This window comes from Coenobita brevimanus, chromosome 46 (assembly GCF_032717465.1).
Source record: "Coenobita brevimanus isolate Jiangsu-jjx chromosome 46, ASM3271746v2, whole genome shotgun sequence".
In the NCBI taxonomy this organism is placed as follows: Eukaryota; Metazoa; Arthropoda; class Malacostraca; order Decapoda; family Coenobitidae; genus Coenobita; species Coenobita brevimanus.
In genome coordinates, this window is record NC_136999.1 from 2,871,621 (window position 1) to 2,894,204 (window position 22,584).

General features: G+C 40.4%; 1 protein-coding gene across 8 annotated transcripts in view; it reads right to left on the reverse strand.

Annotated features, from left to right (window-relative positions):
* Positions 1–1,917: 1,917 nt before the first annotated feature.
* Tango1 (transport and golgi organization 1) overlaps positions 1,918–22,584 on the reverse strand; it is an 87,436-nt gene continuing 66,769 nt past the window's right edge. For 3 of the 8 annotated variants that reach the window (XM_080271552.1, XM_080271555.1, XM_080271551.1), the window contains 5 exons: positions 20,343–21,461; positions 15,981–16,077; positions 12,288–12,423; positions 9,539–10,276; positions 1,923–2,331 (listed from right to left, as the gene is read on the reverse strand). In XM_080271552.1, the coding sequence (XP_080127678.1) occupies positions 2,276–2,331; positions 9,539–10,276; positions 12,288–12,423; positions 15,981–16,077; positions 20,343–21,461 (2,146 nt within the window). In that variant the 3' untranslated portion in view covers positions 1,923–2,275. Of the gene's footprint in view, positions 2,332–9,199; positions 9,330–9,538; positions 10,277–12,287; positions 12,424–15,980; positions 16,078–20,342; positions 21,462–22,584 lie in introns of all 8 variants that reach the window. The other 5 variants (XM_080271556.1, XM_080271553.1, XM_080271554.1 and 2 more) reach the window with 5 other exon arrangements.

The window sequence follows — 22,584 nt, forward strand, 5'->3', positions numbered from 1 at the left end:
AACAACTAAAAATGACCTCATGTATTCACGGGGTTAATCCATTGTCATAAGGAGACATCTGTACCGGACATGTCAGGTGTCATGTGAGAAGACAGAGGGTGTGCTTATGCTGATTATCATTCTCAAAATGAACCTTTGCATTTTGACCCATTCAGTGTGAGGGCAACTTGTTTGATTTATTCTTGCTGTCTCGTGACGATTACATTCAACTTAGGAGAAACTTTTCAAACTGAAGGGTTCTGACATAAACCAAGAATATATCCCTTAAATATGAGAGGCATAAGTTGAATAAAATCATCAGTTAACAACAAGAATGAACTATAGAGGACATCACGTAGATTCAGTTGGTTAAATAATGGTCTGTGTAACTTAAACTTCCAGTATGCAAGTCCCATCTGGTATCCCACTCATAAACTAAACTTGCATCAAAATTTCAAATTTCTCAAAACATTGATTCATCTACTGTAGTAATGTTTGCTGATGTTCACCGAGACACCATCAGCATCATGTAAACCAGTGATAATGGCTTAATCTGTGCTATATGATTTCTACTTAGAAAAAAAAGAGGAGAGAGGGAGAGTTATCTGACTGGTGAAACATTAAATGTGTTATGATGGCAAACACACAGTACAGTAATTTTTCATATTATTTGAGATGGTGGCAGACTGATGTTTGTGTTGGCACCCAAGTGAGGAGGCAGTGATGGATGGTGTGGCTTCATTTAGTGTGGCCATCTTGCTTTTGTAATTTTCAGTGACTGCTTGTGGATAATACTGTAAAAAAAAAAAAAAAAAAAAAAAAAAAAAAGAAGAAGAAGAAGAAGAAGAAGAAGAATTTGCCAAGACATTTTATAATTTCTGAAACAGTTGGAGGCTTTGTTTTAGTTGCACTAACATTTAGAGCCAGGATTACCCTAAGAAAAAGGTCCATGTTTATGGCTAGTATAGGAAGGTAGTGTTTTTATATAGCCTACATCCATTCACTGTCCAATCCAATGTTGACCCATTAGTAGCACCTTAAGATGTTTGGTTATAGATAGAAGTACATCACTGTGCCATCACATGCTTCTTCCCTGTCAAGGTACTCATATTTCTATATGTACTATTCATCTTACATTTCAAAATCCCCGTCACCTAAATACGTGGACACGGCATCAGTGGAGCGGGTTACTTAACAAATTATTGAAAAGGATGTTCCTTGTAGGGTCAGCTGCTCATCAGAACCTGTAGAACATAGTTTGAACATGTTTTGTAGTACACATAGTGTTACCCACTGATGGAGGAGGCTTGTGGAAACCAACTTCTACGTACATACATACAGTACATACTACATGCATTCATTCGTTTAATATTAAATTAAAATGAATACAGCATCATCATCATCAAGACCTCCTTTCCCACCCTACGGCAGGGTGAGGAGTAGCAACATCCAGACAGCCCAAGTTTGCCCACCCCAATGGGCCATGCTTCCATTCACTCATCATTCAAGCCTCAGGAATCCTGGCTGTATCTGATATGTTTATGTGAAGCTACAGAATGAATACAGCATATATTGTGAAATCACAGTTCAAGAAATGCACATCAGTATTACCATCATTTATGAAAGATGTATGTTGGTTGTTGGAATACTAGCTGCAGCATCCTTAGCACCATCCACATTAATAGGAAATATTAAGAACTAAAATGATAACCTAAGATATGTGAGGAGTGTAATAGATTAGTGTGTGGCATATGTTTGGGAAAAGCTGTAAATGTCAGACGAGTGCAATTTTGTGTGTTAGTCACCTTCAGGAGATTATACCAGTATGTAAATGCATCTGAAATAGCTTTACTTATTAATGTTAGTCTCCAGAAATTTATTTTATCTAATGTATAACTGTACTGTATGTAAATATATGTGTACTGGTAGTGTATTTAGACTTTATATTTCCTTGAATGTTACAGGTACTGCAATAATCAATCTGGGGATGTCTAAGTGAGAATCCTTTGGATGGAAAAACAATATTTATCTATTACAACAGCCACATACCAGTATGCTTTTCTACACAAGATGCAAGATAATTATTCCTCCATACAGTATAACTGTCTGAACTTACATATTGACAAGGTAATTGTACATTATTGCGCTGTCAACTCACTAATAATATTCATAATAAATGCTCATGAGAAAAGCACCTGAAATTAATCTGTTCACAACATATGAAAAATCTAAAAAGAACATATTTAATCAAAGTACAATTCCTATATAATATACATAATAGCCGAACATACGTCAACTACGACTCAGTCTTCCATCGATCAGTTGAACTCAGCGGTGTGGAAGTCTTCTTGCCTGAAATAAACATTTTTTGTGATTTAATAACTGCAGTAACTAGTGAATACAAATTTCAGTAAACAAGACAATGACAGTATGTTAAAGGTGGTAATGACAATTACAAAGCAAGGGAAAGTATTTAAAGGTTTCATTATACAGTGATACTTTGGTTATCATGCATAACTGGTACTGAACATGGTGTGTGATGAGGGAATTGTGGGATGACAAATACACAGAACCTATGAGAACATAACTGGAACCAGGCACCACAAGTGCAAGGCCGAATTTTCTCTTTTACAAAAACTTAGACCCACTAAATACAAACATACTGTGCCGGTAAGTTCCAGAAACACACACAGGCATGGTTAGGTTAGAATAGAAAGTGATGAAAGGGCACCATAAGGAAGAGAAACATACTATAGACAGACCCGAACCAGGCTTAAGGTATAGGGTTCCGGGGCTAAAAGTAAGGTCTCCTCCACCTGGGATTAACCCCTTGGGTAAGGTCTCACCTTTGAATCCCTCAAAACTAGCAGAGACCTAACCCCCTGGGGAGGGCCTCACCTCTGAATCCCTCAAAGCTATCAGAAACCACAGACATCGCACCATCACTGTCAGCAGAAACCAGCTCAGGCACGTGATAATGTTTTTGTGCCGAAAAATGCACTATAACGGCAGAAGTGCAGATTTCCATCTAGCAGTGATAATGAAAACCACTTACCAAGTATGCTATAACCAACGGATTACTAATTAAAATTATGTACATACAATAGTTCAATCATACTGAAATCTGACGGGACACAAAAATAGTGGACCAGCATCGTAAGAGGGTAATTGCATTTTACTTACATTGAACTCCTTTGGTATGTTTATCAAAATTTAATGTTATAAAACTCAGGTTCACAAAATATGACATGCAGTAGCATGCAGCTTGAGAATCTTACCGTAATGGTTTTTGTTGTTGTTGTTGTTACTAAATAACCCAGTCTGTGTAATCAAGCAGACCCATTAACCGCAGACAAACAACTACCTCTCCAGGGCTGTCACATGCATTGAATTGATGTTCCCTTTGTGGCTCTCCACCCAGTTAACAAAGGTACCATAGAAATCTCCACATCACCCCACATTTGGTAATATGGTTATCACCCTGCACTGTATAGTAGGGTCTTCATACAACACGAGATAGGTTATGCAGAACCTAGTGCAAAATCGATTTTGTAATAAAATGTGACATATATTTACCTGTAAAATAGGGGGTTATGTTCTAGGAGCCTCATATTTTTCGTTAAAAATATATTTAAAGATAGATTATTGCAAATACGTCTACCTTAAGACACCGAAGATGGTGCGTTTACATATTACCTCACCGACTGGACACATCAGTGCATAGCAACTGCGTTCTAACTTAACCTAACCTATAGTTTTGCCCCTTAATATGCCCCATAAAAATTTTAATCACCAACGATTGCCACTAAACCTCTTGAAAGTCCTAATTAGAAATAAAGCAAAAACTTGACCTAAACAACACGTGAATAATGGCTGCCCCGTATCATGCATATTTCATCATGAATCACTTTCGACACGCATTAAAGAAAATGCAGTGTGAAACTTTTTGAAGGCCACTAATCATCAACAATAAAGGGAAAAAAAAAATATAAAGAAGTCGTCAGCATGGAGTGACTGCGTATCTCACTTCTCAGATACACATGAATGCAGTAATCATGAAAAATAAACAAGTCAGCCAAGCAGTATAATTTGTATGACAGTATAATTCACAAGAACTGAACTCACATAATTATCTTACCTAACTATTTATGTCAACACGTAGTGTCTGCACGTATCGTAAGATCCGAATTTACTTGACCAAAGACCGTCAGTTCACGACAAGATCAAGCACAAATCCTTTTTTTCTTCTTCTTTTTTTCACATTCATTGCACTAGAGGCAAATACATGAATTTTACTGCTCCTTCATCATTAACTTTTTTTTTTTTTCCCAACAAAGCAAACTACCCACATAGTAAACATCCCAACTCATTTTATCTGTCTGAACGTTTGTATTTATGCTCCAACACCACACACTACTTCACCCAACAATTTTACATTTTCATTTAGAATAAATGCTTTTCTTGTGTTCAGAGCACTTTCAGGGTGCTTGGGCGTAACTAAAGTTGGTTTGGAACTACGTGCTCAGAGTTCTGAGAGGAAACGAGGAGCAAGGAAATAAGCAAATAAACTTCTCATCACAGTGACCGTTCACACAACACTGAGGTAATCAACAGGCTGTGGCAGGTGGTATGGAGGTCACGTGGGTCGGGTCGGGTCGAGAAAGTCAATCAGTGACCAACAAAAGCATAATACATGAGTTGTATCTAGAAATCCAATACCAATACACCCATTTCCCACGGTGGTATTACTGTGCTATTATATAATAATGGGAGAAATTAAATGCTCGTGTTATTGTAAGATCACTGTTTCATTCGGTCTTAAATTGCGTCCCAACTGTATGTGGTTTCTTGGGTTACAGAAAACTATTTGGTTTTTAACTCGTAGGGCCACAAGAAGTGGAAAGAAGAGTAATAAAAAGTGATAGGAAGTATGGCAGAGTGCAAAAAAAAATGTTATAAAGGTGAAGGAAAAAGTTGGCACCAATACATTAAGGGAGTGGATGATGGTTACTACCCCCTATCACCTTACTGTACTGGAAAATAAACAGCGCTTTCAACAACTAACTGTACACCCGTCACAAACATCAACACTCCTGTGCACACTTCAATACAATTATTCAAAACCCAGACAAAAGACACATCCCTAGAAACAACAGAGACAACCCCAACTTCACACCATAAATTCAAGGCCTCAGTAGTCAATGTGACACATCACAACCCTCCCCAACACCCCATAAACATGACACCATACAACAAATACAATAAGTCAACACTCCAATAAACAATAAAATATCAGAGCAGCAAACACTAAATTGCAATAATTATCTCCAAACACTTGATCACAAAACAAACACCGGCAAACTCTACAAAACACTAAACAGCATCACACACTCCAACAGCAACACCACACAATCACACACTGCCATCACAACAACAGACACCATTACCTCAAAGAAACAACAAGCACATCAGCCATCTAAACCCCATCATGAAGACCAACGTGTCATCCAACACATGAGAGAGTTCCCCACAGACCCAGACTTTGCACCCTTCACTTACAACCAAAGCACATCAATGAGCAACCTTAAGCACTCATATGCCTGTGTCCCAGACAACATAAGCAACATACACCTTAAACACCTTGAACCACAAGGCATAAAAGCACTCACCAACATATCACACTACAGCTACTCACACAGCTTAATACCCAGCATCTGGAAGCATGGTACTATCATGACTATCCTCAAACCCAACGCAGACTCCATGTTACCTTCCTCACACCGCCCCATCATATTCCTCTGAACCCCCTCCAAAGTCACTAAACGACTGGTATTACAATTAGTAACACCTCACATCCCCCAGCCCCATCACAACATGGTTTTAGGCCGCTACACTCCACAAACATTCTTACAGACCTTACACAAAGAGTTTTTGATGGCATCAATTCAGCTAGGCCACCACACAGAACACTCCTAGTCACACCAGACATTAGCAAAGCTTTGACGCCATCCCCTGCCACAAGCTCACAAAATATTTAACACAAACATGCACAACAACACAAAAAGATGGCTGGCAAACTATTTGGCAGGCAGATATGCACATGCAACATTTGCCGGTCAGTCATCGAACATCTGATACTTCACAAACGGTGTCCTTCAAAGATCTGTTTCGTCCCCTACACCCTCTAACCTTTACATGCACGACATACCCACACACCACAGATACACAGCTTCCTATGCAGATGACATAACACTTACATGTACACACCAAAACACAAACACAGCCATACACATCCTCCAACCTTACCTCAACACATTACACGAATGGTTCACCACAGACAGACTTACAACAGCCCCAGCCAAATCTACAGTGACCCTCCTCACAAACTGGACAGCAGAACATAATCACATTCCACACCTCACCATAAACAACACTCCCCTACCACACACACACACACACACACACACACACACACACACACACACACACACACACACACACACACACACACACACACACACACACACACACACACACACACACACACACACACACACACACACACGTGCGCACACACACACACACACACACACACACACACCAGTGTCTCTAACCAGCATGGTCGCAAAATTGTGTGAGAGAATCCTGAAAGACAGATGGATAAAATATCTGGAAGAGATGAATATTTTGGCTGAATGTCAGTTTGGATTCAGAAGTGGAAGGTCATGTGTTTCAAACTTGTTGAGCTTTTACTCAAGAGCGATTGATGTGGTACAGGAGAGAGATGGTTGGGTGGATTGTGTGTACTTAGACTTAGAGAAGGCCTTTGACAAGGTACCTCATAAGAGACTAATGTGGAAACTAGAATATATAGGAGGACTAAAGGGGAAACTTCTGGAATGGATGAGAGACTTTTTGAGAGACAGACAAATGAGGACAGTAATAAAGGAAAAGATGTCTGGATGGAGGGAAGTAACAAGTGGAGTCCCTCAAGGTTCAGTGTTGGCACCAGTAATGTTCCTGATTTACGTAAATGATATGGTAGATGGAGTGAACAGTTATGCGAGTCTGTTTGCTGATGATGTAAAGATCTTGAGGAAGATAGAGGTTGAGGAGGATTGTAAAATACTGCAGGAGGATTTGGATAGGATACACAATTGGAGCCGGACGTGGGAAATGAAATTTAATGTAAAGAAATGTAAAATTTTGGAAATGGGTAAAAGTACCAGGAGACCATCACTGAATTATTTTTTGGGTAATGAATTAATCACAAAAAGGAGAGAAGAGAAAGATTTGGGAGTGCTGGTCCAAGATAGTTTGTCACCAGAAAAGCACATTAACAAGATAGTTGGAGAGACTTATAAGCTCTTGACTAACATAAGAGTAGCATTTCATTATATGGATGAGGAAATGATGAAAAAATTGATAGTGGCCATGATCCGCCCCAGGTTAGAATATGCAGCGGTAGTGTGGTCCCCACACAAAAAGAAAGATATAAACAAGATTGAGAGAATACAAAGAACAGCAACCAAGATGGTCCCCAGTCTGACAGACCTGTCATACAGAGAGAGGCTGGAAAAACTGGATTTGCCTTCGTTAGAGGAAAGGAGAAAGAGGGGAGACATGATTGCGGTGTTCAGGACCATGGTGGGAGTAGATAAAATTGACAAAGAAGATCTGTTTGTATGGGATAAGAGAGCAACAAGAGGACATGGAATGAAATTGAAAAAGTCAAGCTGCTTGAAGGATATCAAGAAATATAGCTTTCCTTACAGAAGTATAGACTTATGGAATAGCCTGGACAAAGAGATCGTCCAGTCTAAAAACTTAAACGAGTTTAAAGTTAAATTCGACTTATTGAGAAACAGCGACGGAAACCCACGAGCATAGTACATTCCGTGTATATCACAATTAGGTATATTCTTAAATATTTAGAACGACTCAGACAAAGAGGTGGTGCATGAGAAAAACATTCATGTGTGTAAAGGTAGACTTGATAAATGTGGATATGGAGACAGGACAACACGAGCATTGCTCAATTCCTGTATACTACAAATAGGTAAATACAAATAGGTAAATACACACACACACACACACACACACACACACACACACACACAAAATCATTGGTGTAACATACATCAGTCATTTAAACAACCCATAACAAACATTAAAAATAAATTAACACCAAGACTCAACACCCAAAGGTCACTTGCCCACACAACATTTGGACACAACAAAGAAACCACCACCACAGTATACAGACACTACATACGTTCAGTGATGAACTACACAAGCCCAGCTTGGGCTTCTAACCTCACCAACCCCACATACTGCAACACCATACAGACCATATAGAACAAGGCCCTAAAAATAATTACAGGCTACATGGCTGCTACATCTACAGACCACCTCCACCAAGATACCAAGGTCCTCAGAGTCAAAGAGCATCTAGACATGAGAGGCACACAAATCCTTGCTGCAGCCTCCACAAACCCACACCATCCACTACACTTCATGGCAGCACATCCATACACACCAAGGAACATCAAAACAACACTGTGCACACGATATCATACACAAATACTGCCATCTCTCCCCCCTCACCTGCCTCAAACCAGCTTCCAGAGGCATATCCATGCTCAAATCACTCGCTGCTCCATTCAGTCACTCAAAGACAACACACAGCTGCATGCACGGACTCCTGATATCCACCCTTTTGAATCCCATCTCCTTCATGAGGACAGGGTCCACCTGGCCAGGCTGAGATGTGGGCATCATCCAGCCCTCTTGAGTTATCAGAAGAGGCTGGATGACTCCGTCGCTGATGCCTGTTCGGGATGCAACACTGCACCCCATACTATTAAGGAGATTATGGAAGACTGCATTGTACACAATCACATGCACCAGCAACACAACATACACTCCTTGAGAGCTTTGTGGGAAAGCTCAGTCTCAGCCATGGCCTTCCTTAGGGATGCGGGGCTGTTCAGTCAGTCTGACTAGGGAACAACTATTACTACTACTAATACAATAATAAGCTGAACTTCAGACGTGATATACAGTACTCACGTAAATACCAGTATTATTATGACAAAACTAAACCATTAGTAGGGAAATATCTACCACTACTACAAAGTTGCATGGTCTGCTTTTAGGCTACTACACCCATGAATGACCAAACCTATACATAAGCACACACTACTATCATCTACCTAACCTGGAAATATATTCAGGACAGGTCAGTAGTTATATGTTCTCATAGAGTTCACTGTCTGATGCTGTTGGAATTGGCTCTCCTTTCTCCATACTCTGCCAGAATGTTCTTAGTTTCTTAAAGTTTGCATTCCCTAATCCAGCAGCATGCAAGAAAAACAAAATGAATAAATGTGACATGCATGGAAAATCATGCTTCAAAAAAAGTGTGTATGAGCCAACTCTAGCTCACCAATATGAACTGCATGCGTGTGATGGATAACTGTCCATCACAAGATATTGTTGAGCTAGGTTTGGATGATTAAAAATTAAACTGCATAGCAAAGCTCTGCTGTTACCTTACCTTTCATATGAGATGAATGTATCCTAGTTTCATCACTGTTAAAATCTGAATGATCATAATAACGATGTGGGGAAGACCTGTGGCGCGAGTACCCATCTGGAGATCGGGTGGAGTAGTGCCTCTCAGGTGAACGTCTGTCTAACCTTCTGTCTGGCGTATGCCTGTTTGAACGCCGATCAGGTGATCTCATTCTATCTGAACGTCGATCAGGAGATCTAGTTCTGTCAGACCGTCTGTCTGGGGAGTGGTTTCGACGATGAATATCTGGCGACCCTGGCCGATGACGTAATGGAGGAGGTGAATATTGATGATCTGAGAAATGAGAATGTTCACTTGCAGGCGAATAACGGTCATTACGATGATCATAAGATGGAGATCCAGATCTTCGGAAAGGCGGTGAGGACATGCCCCCAGCAGGGGGCAACCGACGGTCTCCAGGGAGTGGAGGGAGAGGAGGGCCCATGAAAGGTGCTTCCCCTGAGAGGAAAGGAGGAGGTGGCAGGCCATGAGGAGGCACACCGTGGGGCAGGCCAGGATGTGGGGGTGGAGGTACACCTGGGGGTAAGCTATGGGGAGGAGGCACCGGAGGTAACGGGCCACCAGGTGGGAACATCATGGGCAGCATAGGTGGAGGTGCTAAGGGATGAGGCACTACCGGAGGTGAGTCTACATCTCGATGGTTACCCTCACCCTCGCCCTCTGGCCCTGGTGACGACACACTCCCATTGGCATCTACACCTGTGAAGCATCATATATCACTACCAAAATTACAGGTTGCTTTATTTGACCTTACAATAACCAATCACCACTACAATTATGGCAGAAGCGGGAGTATGTACAGCACAGAATGGTGATACAAGTTTTTTTGCACAAGATGTGAGATCCATCTATATGCCATATCAGAGGAGTATTGATGTGCATACCCTCTATGTTACTCCTACCTGTTTCTACAATACAAATACTAGCATATTTTCACCTGAGTTAACTTCAGTGATAATAGCTGTTTTTTAAACTAATATACAGCAAACTCAGTATGACATACCCAGCACTTAATGCAAGTACAGGTACTTGAAATACAAACTGCAGAAAGTGAAAACTATCAGTTAACCAAGCCACACCACTTAGCTACAGGGTTGCCAATAGAATTCCAACTATGACACTTACTTAAAAATTATCGTGATGATAAAATTAAGGAACCATCTTGCTGTATGAACAAGTACTTTGATAGACACCTTTAACTTCTGTAGCTTCCATTTTTAGTTTAAGAAGCCTATCCACCCCTTTGCAAAAATGGGAAATTGGGTCAGGATGATGACACTAAAAGGGCATTTCTCACTATCACCATCCTGACCTCACCTTCTCACCGAAGGATAAGGCAAGGTAGGCTCCGGGAAACAGGGACAGAGAAAGCACAAGAACTATCAACAAGCTCAGTGAATAAGCCAGACCCTGAATCAAACATCAAGCCCCCAGAATCCTACTTCTACATTTGAGAGGTTAGATGTAGCCTTCAATAAAACCTACACTGCAAGGCAATCCCTTTATGCTACATCATATTGTTTGTGCAATGGAAAAAAATAATATGAAGGGATTAAAAGAAGGGGATTATGTTCCTGAGATATTAGGAGCAACATCCCTGTATGCTGCATCAAACTGTCTGTGCAGTGGGAAAAAAAAAAATATGAAGGAGTTAACAGTAAGAGATTATGTTCCTGAGATATATGGGTCAACAAACAAGATGACAGGCACTGTAAAGTATGCCTTATGTACACAACATTTTAAGTACTGGTATTCAAAATTAAAACAAGCAATTTAGCTGTCACTAAATCAATTGCATAAGTTACTTTACATATACTGTATTCGAAGATTCCTTATGTTTTAAATTTACATCAGTTATTTAAACATGTTATATTATTTATTCATTTACTTATTTTTTCAAAATTACTTTAAAATTAATGCTGGAAAAATCAAGAGTGACCATGTACAACCAGCTCTCACTTCATCGGTGCCAGTCGCACTGGACCAAACACTAATATGATTGTAAATCATCAGTATTATGCCAGAATTACTACTCATTATTGTATAAGAAGAACTAGCCTAGTTTTATATAATTAACTTAATCCCATTTATCGGGTATAAATGGTGGATACATCTGAAATATAGCACAAAGACTTTCTCTGAGAAATGAATATAAGAAGCACATGAGTACCTGATATATTTTTCTCTCTCTCTCTCCACTTTAATTCTTGCATCACGGCAACTACATGGGTGCTTGCAACACAAGATGGATTTCTAATCCTACACTTCTACCCCTAAAGTTGTGTTTCACAACACAGGGATTTTGTAAATAATATTCTTTCCCCCCCTACATCTACAGATATCTTTTTTTTTTTTTTAGTATGCTGATGAAACTACTTTATGGGCTTATATTCAGCCCATGCCAAACAATTTAGTTTACATCAAAGTTACTCTTAGGGATTCAAACTAAAGCTAACCAGAACAGGCACAGCTGAAAATAAAAGTCTGCCAATTATTTCATACCTTCTCACTTCCATCTACTAACTGAAATCAAAAGCTGTAAGATGCATGGTAGGTTTCCCTGCCAACAGATGATGCTCTATATTCTGTCAATGAAGAAATGTAACAGATGTCTTAAATGTTAAGTGCACTAGGTGGAATAGTATGCACATTTTTTCCCCCCCACCTACACAAAGTTAAGTCTATTAAAACAATTAAGAAGTATTTATACGTTTTGGGTGTGGTTTTGTTGAAGGAAGGTGGTGAGCCTCATCGCGTTCCTTCTGCAGCACAGTGAGGCGGGTACGCAGCTGGCTGTTCTCCTGACGCTGCTCCTCATGACGACGTTCAGCTGCACGTGCCTGAAGCTGCCCACAGGATAGAACATACAAACTATAGAGCATATACATTTCTTCAGCTTAAAGACATATTCTAAGAGACTTTGGATACCTCTTCCAAGGAAACTCCTAAGCTGATTACAACTATGACTATGCCCTTCATACACACTGTGACATACATGCAAAGTCAGACTCTCACTTACAGGACCATATTCTAAGTGGCTTTGCAGAGTTCATAACACCTCTTTCTTAATGTTTATTCTGCACATACACCTGGATATTGTTTTGTATGTTACTGATGCAAAATATGCTGATAATAAAATGATACAAATAACACACCTACACAAAAAAATGTTAAGGTGTAAGAAGTAAAATAAATTGTTAAAAAACGGGTGCTACAAACTAAAATACCGTACAATCCCACCCACAGCTTTAAGTTATCCTGTAGGGGAATGAAATAATAAGGATGTTGCAAGTATAAAATTGTACTACTGAAAAAGTAATCAATGTAATATTATACTCCTTGTTTATACTTGAATCTACTTATACAGCTACCAAGCACTTCACACTCAAACTAAAGGGAATACTGAAGTGAAAAAATATGAAAAAGAAAATACGAAACAGCCATGTAGACTGGTTTATCACTGAAAGCAGCTAATATCCTAAACGAATACAGTCCAATACAAATCCATTTCAGTTTATTTATCATTTATTATTCTTGCTACCTTAGATTTTTTTTTTTATTCTAGTCTGGAAAAACCTCTTGTAGCTAGGGGGTTACTGAGGGCTGTATCAAACTCCTCCAGTTCGGAATGGTGAATAAAACTGTCTTGAAAGAGCAAGACAAAACTAAAAACCAAATTATCATCGTGAAAAAGCACAGGCATTATTTCCCGGACATAGGCTGCTCATTCCAGACATTTAAGGCTTCAGTGAACAGTTGCTCATCCCTGCACAGCATTATGTCAGCAATAAGCCCAAATCACTCCTTGGATTTAAACCACTGTGGGCTACTTCAGTTAAGAACAAAAATAATCTTTCATGATGTGGTGTATATTACAACTACACTTCATCTGGAGCAGGTGGAGGATGTAGAAGGAATGTGAATGATAATCACAGAAGAGATCTGTGCAACGAGAGGTGGTGTGTGTGGGGTGAAAAGAAGACAAAAAGGGATGCAAAGAACAGCATGGTGGAATGAGGAGGTGAAACAGGCTGTGGTGCAAAAGAAGAAAGCATATAGTGAGTGACTGAGAAATAGGGGCGTGGAGGAAGTTGAGAGACAGAAGAGAGAGTTATAAGTAGAGACGAAGAGAGAGGTGAAAAGATTAGTAAGATAATGACGAGAGTGGATGAGGAATTTGTAAAGTGGAGGGAATGTAAGAAAATGTTGTGGAATGAGGAAAAGAGTTAGACAGGGTAATAAAGAAGTAAGTCGCGAAGTGAAAAATAAAAATGGTAGATTGCAAGTGGAGAATGGAAAAAATGTGAGCAGATGGACAGAACACTTTAAGGAACTGTTGAATACAGTATACAGAATGAAAGTAATGTGAATACAAGTGGCTGGGGAATGGCTGGGAGATGGAGGGAGGTGAAAAGAGTGGAAGAAATAAGTAGGATGAAAGTTGTGGAAGTAATGAAGAATGTCAAAATGAGAAAAGTCCCAGGAATTGATGGAGTATGGTGAAATGCTGATGCATGAATGAGAGAGAGTGGTAGAAAGAATATGGAAGATGTGCAGACTGGCCTGGGAGGAAGGTAGAGTCCCAGAGGACTGGAAGTCAGGTATAATTATTCCTCTGTACAAAGGAAAAGGGGAAAAAGAAGTGTGTGGTAATCATAGGGGCATTTGCCTTTTTAGTATCATATGAAAAGTATATGGCAGGATATTTATTGACTGAGTTAGGGAAATAAGAGAGGAATTAGTTGGAGAAGAGCAGGGAGGCTTTAGGAAGGGAAGAGGTTGTATAGATCAGATATTCATTCTTAGGTCTATATTGGAAAAGTTTTAAGAGAAGGGAAAGAAGTTGTATGCAGCCTTCATGGATTTGGAAAACGCATATGACAGAGTGGATAGACAAGAAATGTGGAATGTATTAAGAACATATGGAGTAAATGGGAAGTTGCTGAATATCATGAAGAGTATGAATGAGGATGCTAAGGCTGCAGTGCATGTGGATAGTGAACTGAGTGAATTTTTCTATCTGAACGTTGGACTGAAACAGGTATGTGTCATGTTCCTATGCTTGTTCAATCTGTATATGGATGGGGTTATACAAGCGGTACAAGGTACGACAGTGGATGTTGAAGTGACTCTAATGAGAGAGGGCAGTGTTTGGAGACTCCCTCTACAGTTATTTGCAGATGATGCTGTATTGTTAAGTGAAGACGAGGAGGAACTGCAAGGCTTGGTGAATGAGTTTGAGTTCGGGAGTGTAAGAAACGATTTTTTTTTTTTTTTTTTTTTTTTTTTTTTTTTTTTTTATATACATCGTGTCCCCTTTTTTCAATAAGGGCTAAGGCGTTGCCCCTGGGTAGAGGACTCTTTTGGATAGTGTAGCACTTTATGACCAGATGCCCTTCTTGATGTCTACAAATGACCCTTGGGTGAACTCAAACCTCCGACCCTTCGGTCAGAGTCCTCTAACCCACTAAGCCACAGTGAATGTAGAGAAGAGTAAAGTTATGGTCTTCAAGAGAAATAAAGTCACTGAATGTACAGTGAGGCTGGATGAGGAAGAAATGGAAAATGTGAGTGCATTTAAGGACTTGGGGAGTGTGATGGGCATGGATGGGAGTTTTGAGGATGGTGCTTGAAAGGTTACAGCAAGGAAGAAAGGTTGCTGGTTCCTTGAAAGCAGTGATGAGGAACAAGAAAGTGAGCATGGAAGTAAAAAAGGTCGCTGAATGACAGTATTGTGAAACCAACCCTAACGTATGGAAGCTTGGACATTGTTGGAAGGACACGAGTCAAGAGTAACAGCAGTGGAAATGAGTTATCTGAGAGGACCTTGTGGAGTTACGTGGAAAGACAGACTAACAAATGAGGAAGTGAAGGAGCGTTGTGGTGTGGATGTGCATGTGATAGAAAGCGTTGAGAAATACACTGAGGTGGTTTGGCCATGAGGAGAGGATGGAGAACGAGAGAGTAACGAGAAGAGTGTATGTGAATAAGGTGGAGGGGGGGGGGAGAGGGAGGGGGAGACCAAGGATGAGATAGAAGGATGGAGTGGAGGGGTATATGAGAGAGGAGGGTGAGCTGGAAGTGGGGCAGCGAAATGGCATTGGACAGGGTGCCATGGAGGCTACTTGTTTGTGGCCACCCCTTACGAGATTGAGGCATCTCCAACTTAACTTGACAGTGATTTTCATCCTTTTGCAGCCTATTTTCCAGACAACGCTACAGCTCTATATCCGTTCTACAGCACCTTCTTATGATCAACACCATATTCTAGTGTCAATCTCTTGCTACAGCTCACATTCATGATGAAGAGATGGTAATTTTTGGTCAAAATAAAGTGAATAGAATAGACAACATAGCCTCCACCTCCACCATATCATGAAGAAACCAAAACCAAAAACCTTACCCAATTTTCATGAACCTTCTGTTCATAGCTGGCCAGTTGGGCTTTGTATGAGGTTTCCTGGTCTTGCAACTCCTTACGGAGGCTCTCAACTTGAGCTCTGTAACATTAAAATACAAGAGGTAAGTATAAAATAATCATCATCATCATCCGGACCTCCTTTCCCACCCAAGGGCAGGGTGAGGAGTAGCAATGTCCAGACAGCCCAAAATTGCCCAATCCAATGGGCCATGCTTCCATTCACTCATCATTCAAGTCTCCGGAATCCTGGCTGTATCGGATACACTAAAAACATTCACCACATTCTGTAGCTTCACATATCGTATTCGACAGAGTCAATCCAGATGTTGCCACGTTAAATAGGGGTGCCAAAAATCCCTGATCATGCATACCTCCTCACAAAATTCATCCAGCCAGCTCGATCTCCTGTCAGTTCCCTAGCCTCACCAACTTCCATACCTCTCTTCCTCACACACTCATCCACCATATCTCTCCACCTTCTCCTTGGCCTACCTCGCCTCCTCCCTCCTTTGAATTCGCTCAGATATACCTTCTTCACCACTCTACTGTTGTCCATTCTCTCCACATGACCATACCATCTCAGTACACTCTCTTCAATTCTGGTGTCCACCGACTTCCTCACTCCGCATCTTTCACGAATCACATTATTTCGTATCCTATCCACCCTCTGTACTCCACATACATTCCTCAGCAGTCCCATCTCCACTGCTCTTACTCTTGACTTTTCATTTTCATGCCACATCATAGTCTCACATCCATATGTTAAAGTTGGCACTAACACTCCTTCATGTAAGCCACGTGCAGCTGCAACACTCAAGCCTCTGTTTCTTATCAAGGCCTTCATTGCACCAGCTACTTTTCTTCCTTGTGTCACTCTACTTTCAACTTCTTTTGCACATTTTCCTCTCTTTTCTATCACTGTACCCAGGTATTAGAACTCTCTCATCAATTCCAGTCTCTCTCCATTCACTGTTACATTGCACTAGGAGTCACCTTCTCTCTCAATAACCATCACTTTACTATTTTCTACATTTACTCTCAAGGAACGACGCTTACAGACATCAGCAAAACTCTGCACTAGCCTACCAAGTTCTGAGTGTCATTACGTGAGCAATAAACCCCAACCACCCCTTGGATTTTTTTTTTTTTTTTTTTTGCGAGGAAGAAGGAACCAAAGGCCAAGAGCACGCAATTACTGTTCCTTCCAAGAGAAAAACAAAATACAAGAGAGAGCCAAATTCAAGATACGATCATTTCGAGATGCCTGGACACACTGCATCTGAAAGACTGGAGATCATAGGAAGCAAGAAATACAGACAGAGGGAGAGAGTTCCAGAGTTGACCTGTTGCATAAATGAAGGACTGGGAGTAATGGTTAACCCTTGCATCAGAGAACTGGAGTGCCTTAATTACCCACTAAACCACCAGGTGCCATAATTTGGTTATATGGTTACCACCCAGCATAGTAAATGGTTTCCTGGTGTAGAGGAAACCATTTGGCTTGTCACTCAGTGTAGAGTCATCCACAGGCAGAAGGAATGGGAAAGAATGAAGAAAAGAAAGACAGAGGAGGGAGTGTAATGTCACCCGTAGACAGAAGGAAGCGGAAAGAATAAAGGAAAGAACAAAAGAAGATGAAGGACGGACAAGAGGAAAGGACGGACATCCAAAGCAGCACTACATCGAGTGAGTGGATAGTGAGCACCCCCACCTACCACCACTTGTATCATAAAAATAAATTAATATACAGTACTGGGAATGGATAAAGGTTTCTACTTTTAAGCTACAGGCCTGTTAGCTCTAACTGTACCTTTTTTTATCACACCTTTATTGGCCCATTCAGGAGCGCAGGGGGCCAAGGTTTGGCTACTCAGTCCTCATATGAAGACAAGAGTGACCTCCACTTGGATATAAACCCTTCATGACCCATATCCCCTTGGAGCACCTAAATCCACAAGCCCAGAGTCTTACTTCAAAGAGCAAAACATGGGGTAAATATACCATCCATCCATCCATCATCCAATCCTACATTGCCACATGAGGAGCGTAGGAGCCCAGGGCTAGGCAGTTGGTCCCGACATTTAAGATGAGAGTGATACCATTGGCAATAATTTTTGTATTAAGTATTTTGTAAGCTGTACACCATCATATTCATGTGATAAGTATTGCCAAAATGTACAGCAGCAGACATAAATATCACTGCATTTTTTTTTAGTTGCAAATTAGGAAACACAGAATATTCTATAAAAAACTGTCTGCCCCTGAAGATTGCATGACTAGGTATATAGTTCCTGCTCACTGCATTGTTATTCACTGATGTGGAGTGGAGTGGTATCTACAGTATGTTTGCAGCTGGACATACCATATACACAAAAGTATCAATAAAAAGTACAAGCTGGGTAACTATACCACCAAGTCATATAAACCTGCTGATGTTATATATCATAGTTATCATTCTGTACGAACACTCTTATGTATTACTGTAGTACAAAATCAAGAGCTCAAAAGGCATAGTTAATACATCAATGCTTCTATGACAGATGGAAACAAAACCACTTTCAAAACCAAAATATGAAAAGATAATCTGAAGCTGGCAGAATGGATATACAACCAGCAGGACTATATTCATGTGAAGTACAGCTAATTTAACTATACACCTGTAATTGGTTTCACGGAGTCTGATGCACTGATTTTGCCAGCTGAGGACAGGTGGATCTGGTAACACTGCGCGTTGCCCTCGGGCGGTGATTAGTTAAATTCTGTTGTGTTTGAACGTGCACCAAATTGACTTTGTATTCCAACCAAGGCCCTCATTTATTTGTAAGATACCGGATTATACAGATACAAATTAAAGCAATGATATCTTTAATGATAAATATGTGCCTTTTAAATAATTAGAGATAAACCTGAACGAAACTGATAAAAAAAAAAAAAAAGTAAAATCGCAACTGGACGCATACGGACACAGTTAGCAACTGTGGCGGGAATTCGGAGATTCATAGCATGGTGGTCTCGAGGTCCTGTGAAGGCTCGAATGTTTTTCCCACCACTACTACACAGTGTCACTATCTACAGTCTACACCATGCCCTTCATTACCTCATCTACTTATATACAACCTTACCCTAGATACGCTTAGCTTATATTCTAATAATTATGATGTGTGTGAGCACACACACACACACACACACACACACACACACACACCACTGGGGCCAATACATGCTATTCTCAATACATACTGTACATACACATTTTCATTACCTTCATAGATTACAGCAGCACTAAAAATCTGCAGTTGTTTGTACTCATAGCCAGATTCACAAAATAATTTCTTACATTAATAAGTTTGATGTTTGATTTTCCTGAACATTTTTATAACTATCATAGAAGACAGACATACAGACAGATAGCCGGTCACCCTATCCCTGGCCACCATGCACTGTTTCCTCAGGCATGATATATCTCTGTCCCCTCAACAGAGGGGAGCCGGGAAAGTAATGGATTACATCACTGTAGAATGAACCAAATTTTTGTTAATCGTGAAAGAAAGGAAAGTAAGATAAAAGCAAACCCCATGAGAAAATAATAGTTGAACACTCCTGCTATAATAAAAGCGCGTGCAGTGTGAACGAAATCAAACATAATGATATTAATTTAAACAAATAAATCAGTGCCTGACTGTTTTCCGTATGCGTCCAGTTGCAACTGTTATCAGTGTCGTTCAGGTTTATCTCTAATAATTTAAAAGGCACATATTTATCATTAAAGATATTGCTTTAATTTGTATCTGTATAATCTGGTATCTTACAAATAAATGAGGGCCTTGGTTGGAATACAAAGTCAATTTGGTGCACGTTCAAACACAACAGAAATTGACCAATCACCAGCCGAGGGCATCACATAGTGTTACCAGATCCACCTGTCCTCAGCTGGCAAAATCAGTGCATCAGACTCCATGAAACCAACTATAATACCTTAACTAGTTACTTAACTAGTAACTACACAAACTAATGCTGTGAAACATTAACCCTTTCAGTATGACAGCACCTTTTACCTTATCCTTGCTTCCTCCACTGAACTCCTGGTCAAATTAGGAAAGACATTTCAAACTGAAAAGACTAAAGGAGACTATTTCTAACCCCATTCACTACCAGAGGTCTTGCCTGGCTGAATAAAACAGTCTGGAGTAGATGTGTCAAACCATCTGACTACATGAGGTCTCCCCTATGCTGAACAAAAGTCCTCTGGAGATTAGCAAGAATACAATATAAAAGTTGTCAAGGTACAGAAAAGGTTAATCAAGGTTAACAATGGGTCTGCAAAAATGATGATACTGTAATTACTTTTTCTTGCCCTCTACCACTTGGCTCAGCTGCGAAGTGTCCACCACCTCCTGGACCTTAACACTCTCCTCTGGTGGGGACTGCCTTGCTTCCGGCACAACCGTCTCAGGTGAATCAAGTCTTGTGTTATCTCTAGATAAATCAAAACTCCCTCTATCTCTAGATGAATCAAAACTCCTTCTATCTCTTGGTGAATCTAAACTCCCTCTGCCTCTAGATAAATCAAAACTCCCTCTATCTCTTGGGGAATCAAAACTCCCTCTATCTCTTGGGGAATCAAAACTCTTTCTATATACAGATGAATCAAAACTCCTGCTGTTTTCTCTTAGTGAATCACTTCTGTTATACCTGGGTATATCAAATCTCCTGTTGTCTCTAGAAGAATCAAATCTCCAGCTGTCGCTCAAAGTCTCAGAGCGAGCTAGCTCCTTTCTCTCATACAGGAGCCTCATCTTAGCAACTGAGCTCTTAACATCATCAGAAGCTGGTGTCTCATCTAACTTCTTGTCAATTGTGCTTCTACAACTTGTACTCTCTTTCTCATGAACCAATTCAGAGCTTGATACACACATTTCACTAGCTAATTTACGAGTCTCCGTTACACTCGCAACAGTGTCAGTTTGGCATGTGCTTACAACACATGATGACTGAGAGTATGAACTTTGCACATTCGTATTAGTTATGTGCTTCAGATCAACTGTATGTGAGATCAACTGTTCCGAGGTTGCTGATGATGCCTGTTGTGATATACTGAGAGAGGAAGGTCGTGAGGGTGAGGAGGGAGCTTGGGCTTCTTCCCCAGCAGGGTGTGAGGACCGACTTATATCATCTGATAACACAGACAACGCTGCATTGACTGTGGAGCCAGTGGAGCTACCATGCCGTGCAAGATACGATGTAGGAATCCTTTCATTGGTTTCTGCCTGAATGTTAGATGCTCCTGTGGCTGAAAACTTCCTTCTCATTTCAGCCTTGGCTTTCACTAGCTGTACTTTGTACTCATCAGACACTGGCACATTGCTGGTTGTGGGTGACAAGTCTGCCAGGTTGAAGTAGTCAGAGGATTTGGGGAGGAACTTTTCAGGCTTTGCTGGAACTTCAGGTTTTGCTTTCATACTCCTTTAGTGTGCATGAAAAATTTTTCAAAAGTAAAAAAAATTATCATAAAAGAAATGAGGAACAAATAAATAAATGGGCTGAATAAAAAAAGGAAGAAAGTACTAAATCCAAATATATGAACTATACATTATGTATCATTTATATTTAACCCCTGCCAGGCTGATTTCTTGTAAGGTAGTTTACCTCCCCTGAGTCACTGTTTTATAACCAATGTAAATTGTATCTTGTATGCTGAAAGCCTCAGGAGGTACAGCATAGGAGTGGGATTAGTCACTGATTTGATAATCACATTTACATATGAGTGTGTTGTCCCCGATGATTGACTGAGAATGTAATTGTAAATGGGTACAAGGGGGAAGGGTGATGCCTGGAAAAAGGAAATTATAGAGGCATAAAACTTTTGGACCAGACAATGAAGGTAATGGAGAGAGTTTTAGAAGGTATGATTAGAGAAAGAGTGAATATTGATGAGATGCAGTTTGGGTTTATGACAGGCAAAGGGACCACTGATGCCATATTCATTATTCAACAGCTTCAGGAAAAATATATAGGAAAGAAAAGGGAACTGCACTTTATTTTTGTTGATTTGGAGAAGGCCTGTGACAGAATCCCTAGAGAAGTGGTGGAGTGGGCAATGAGAAAGCCTGGGATCAAGGAGTGGCTGGTATGGGTGGTTATGGCCACGTGTGGGGGTGCTCACACCCAGGGAAGGGCGAATGGAGATTAGAGTGATGAGTTTTATGTGAATGTTGGTGTGCATCAGAGGTCAGTCTTGAGCCCCTTGTTGTTTATTATGGTACTTAAAGCCCTCTCATGTGACTTGAGACATGGACTCCTTTGGAAGATGTTGTGTGCTGATTATTTGGTGTTGATTGCAGAGAATGAAAGGGAGGTGGAGGAAAGATTTAAGAAGTGAAGTGATGTTATGGGGTACAAGGGCTTAAGAGAAAATGCAGATAAAACAACACTGATGGTATCTAGGGTTGGGGGCAATCCTGTCAAAGAAGGTGAGAAGTGCCATGTGTGATCTGCCACAAGGGTGTGGGAAGTAATTCCATACTGAGCAGTGTTTGTGATAAGAGAGTGTATAAGAGATGTAGTAGTATTGGAGATACACTGCAAG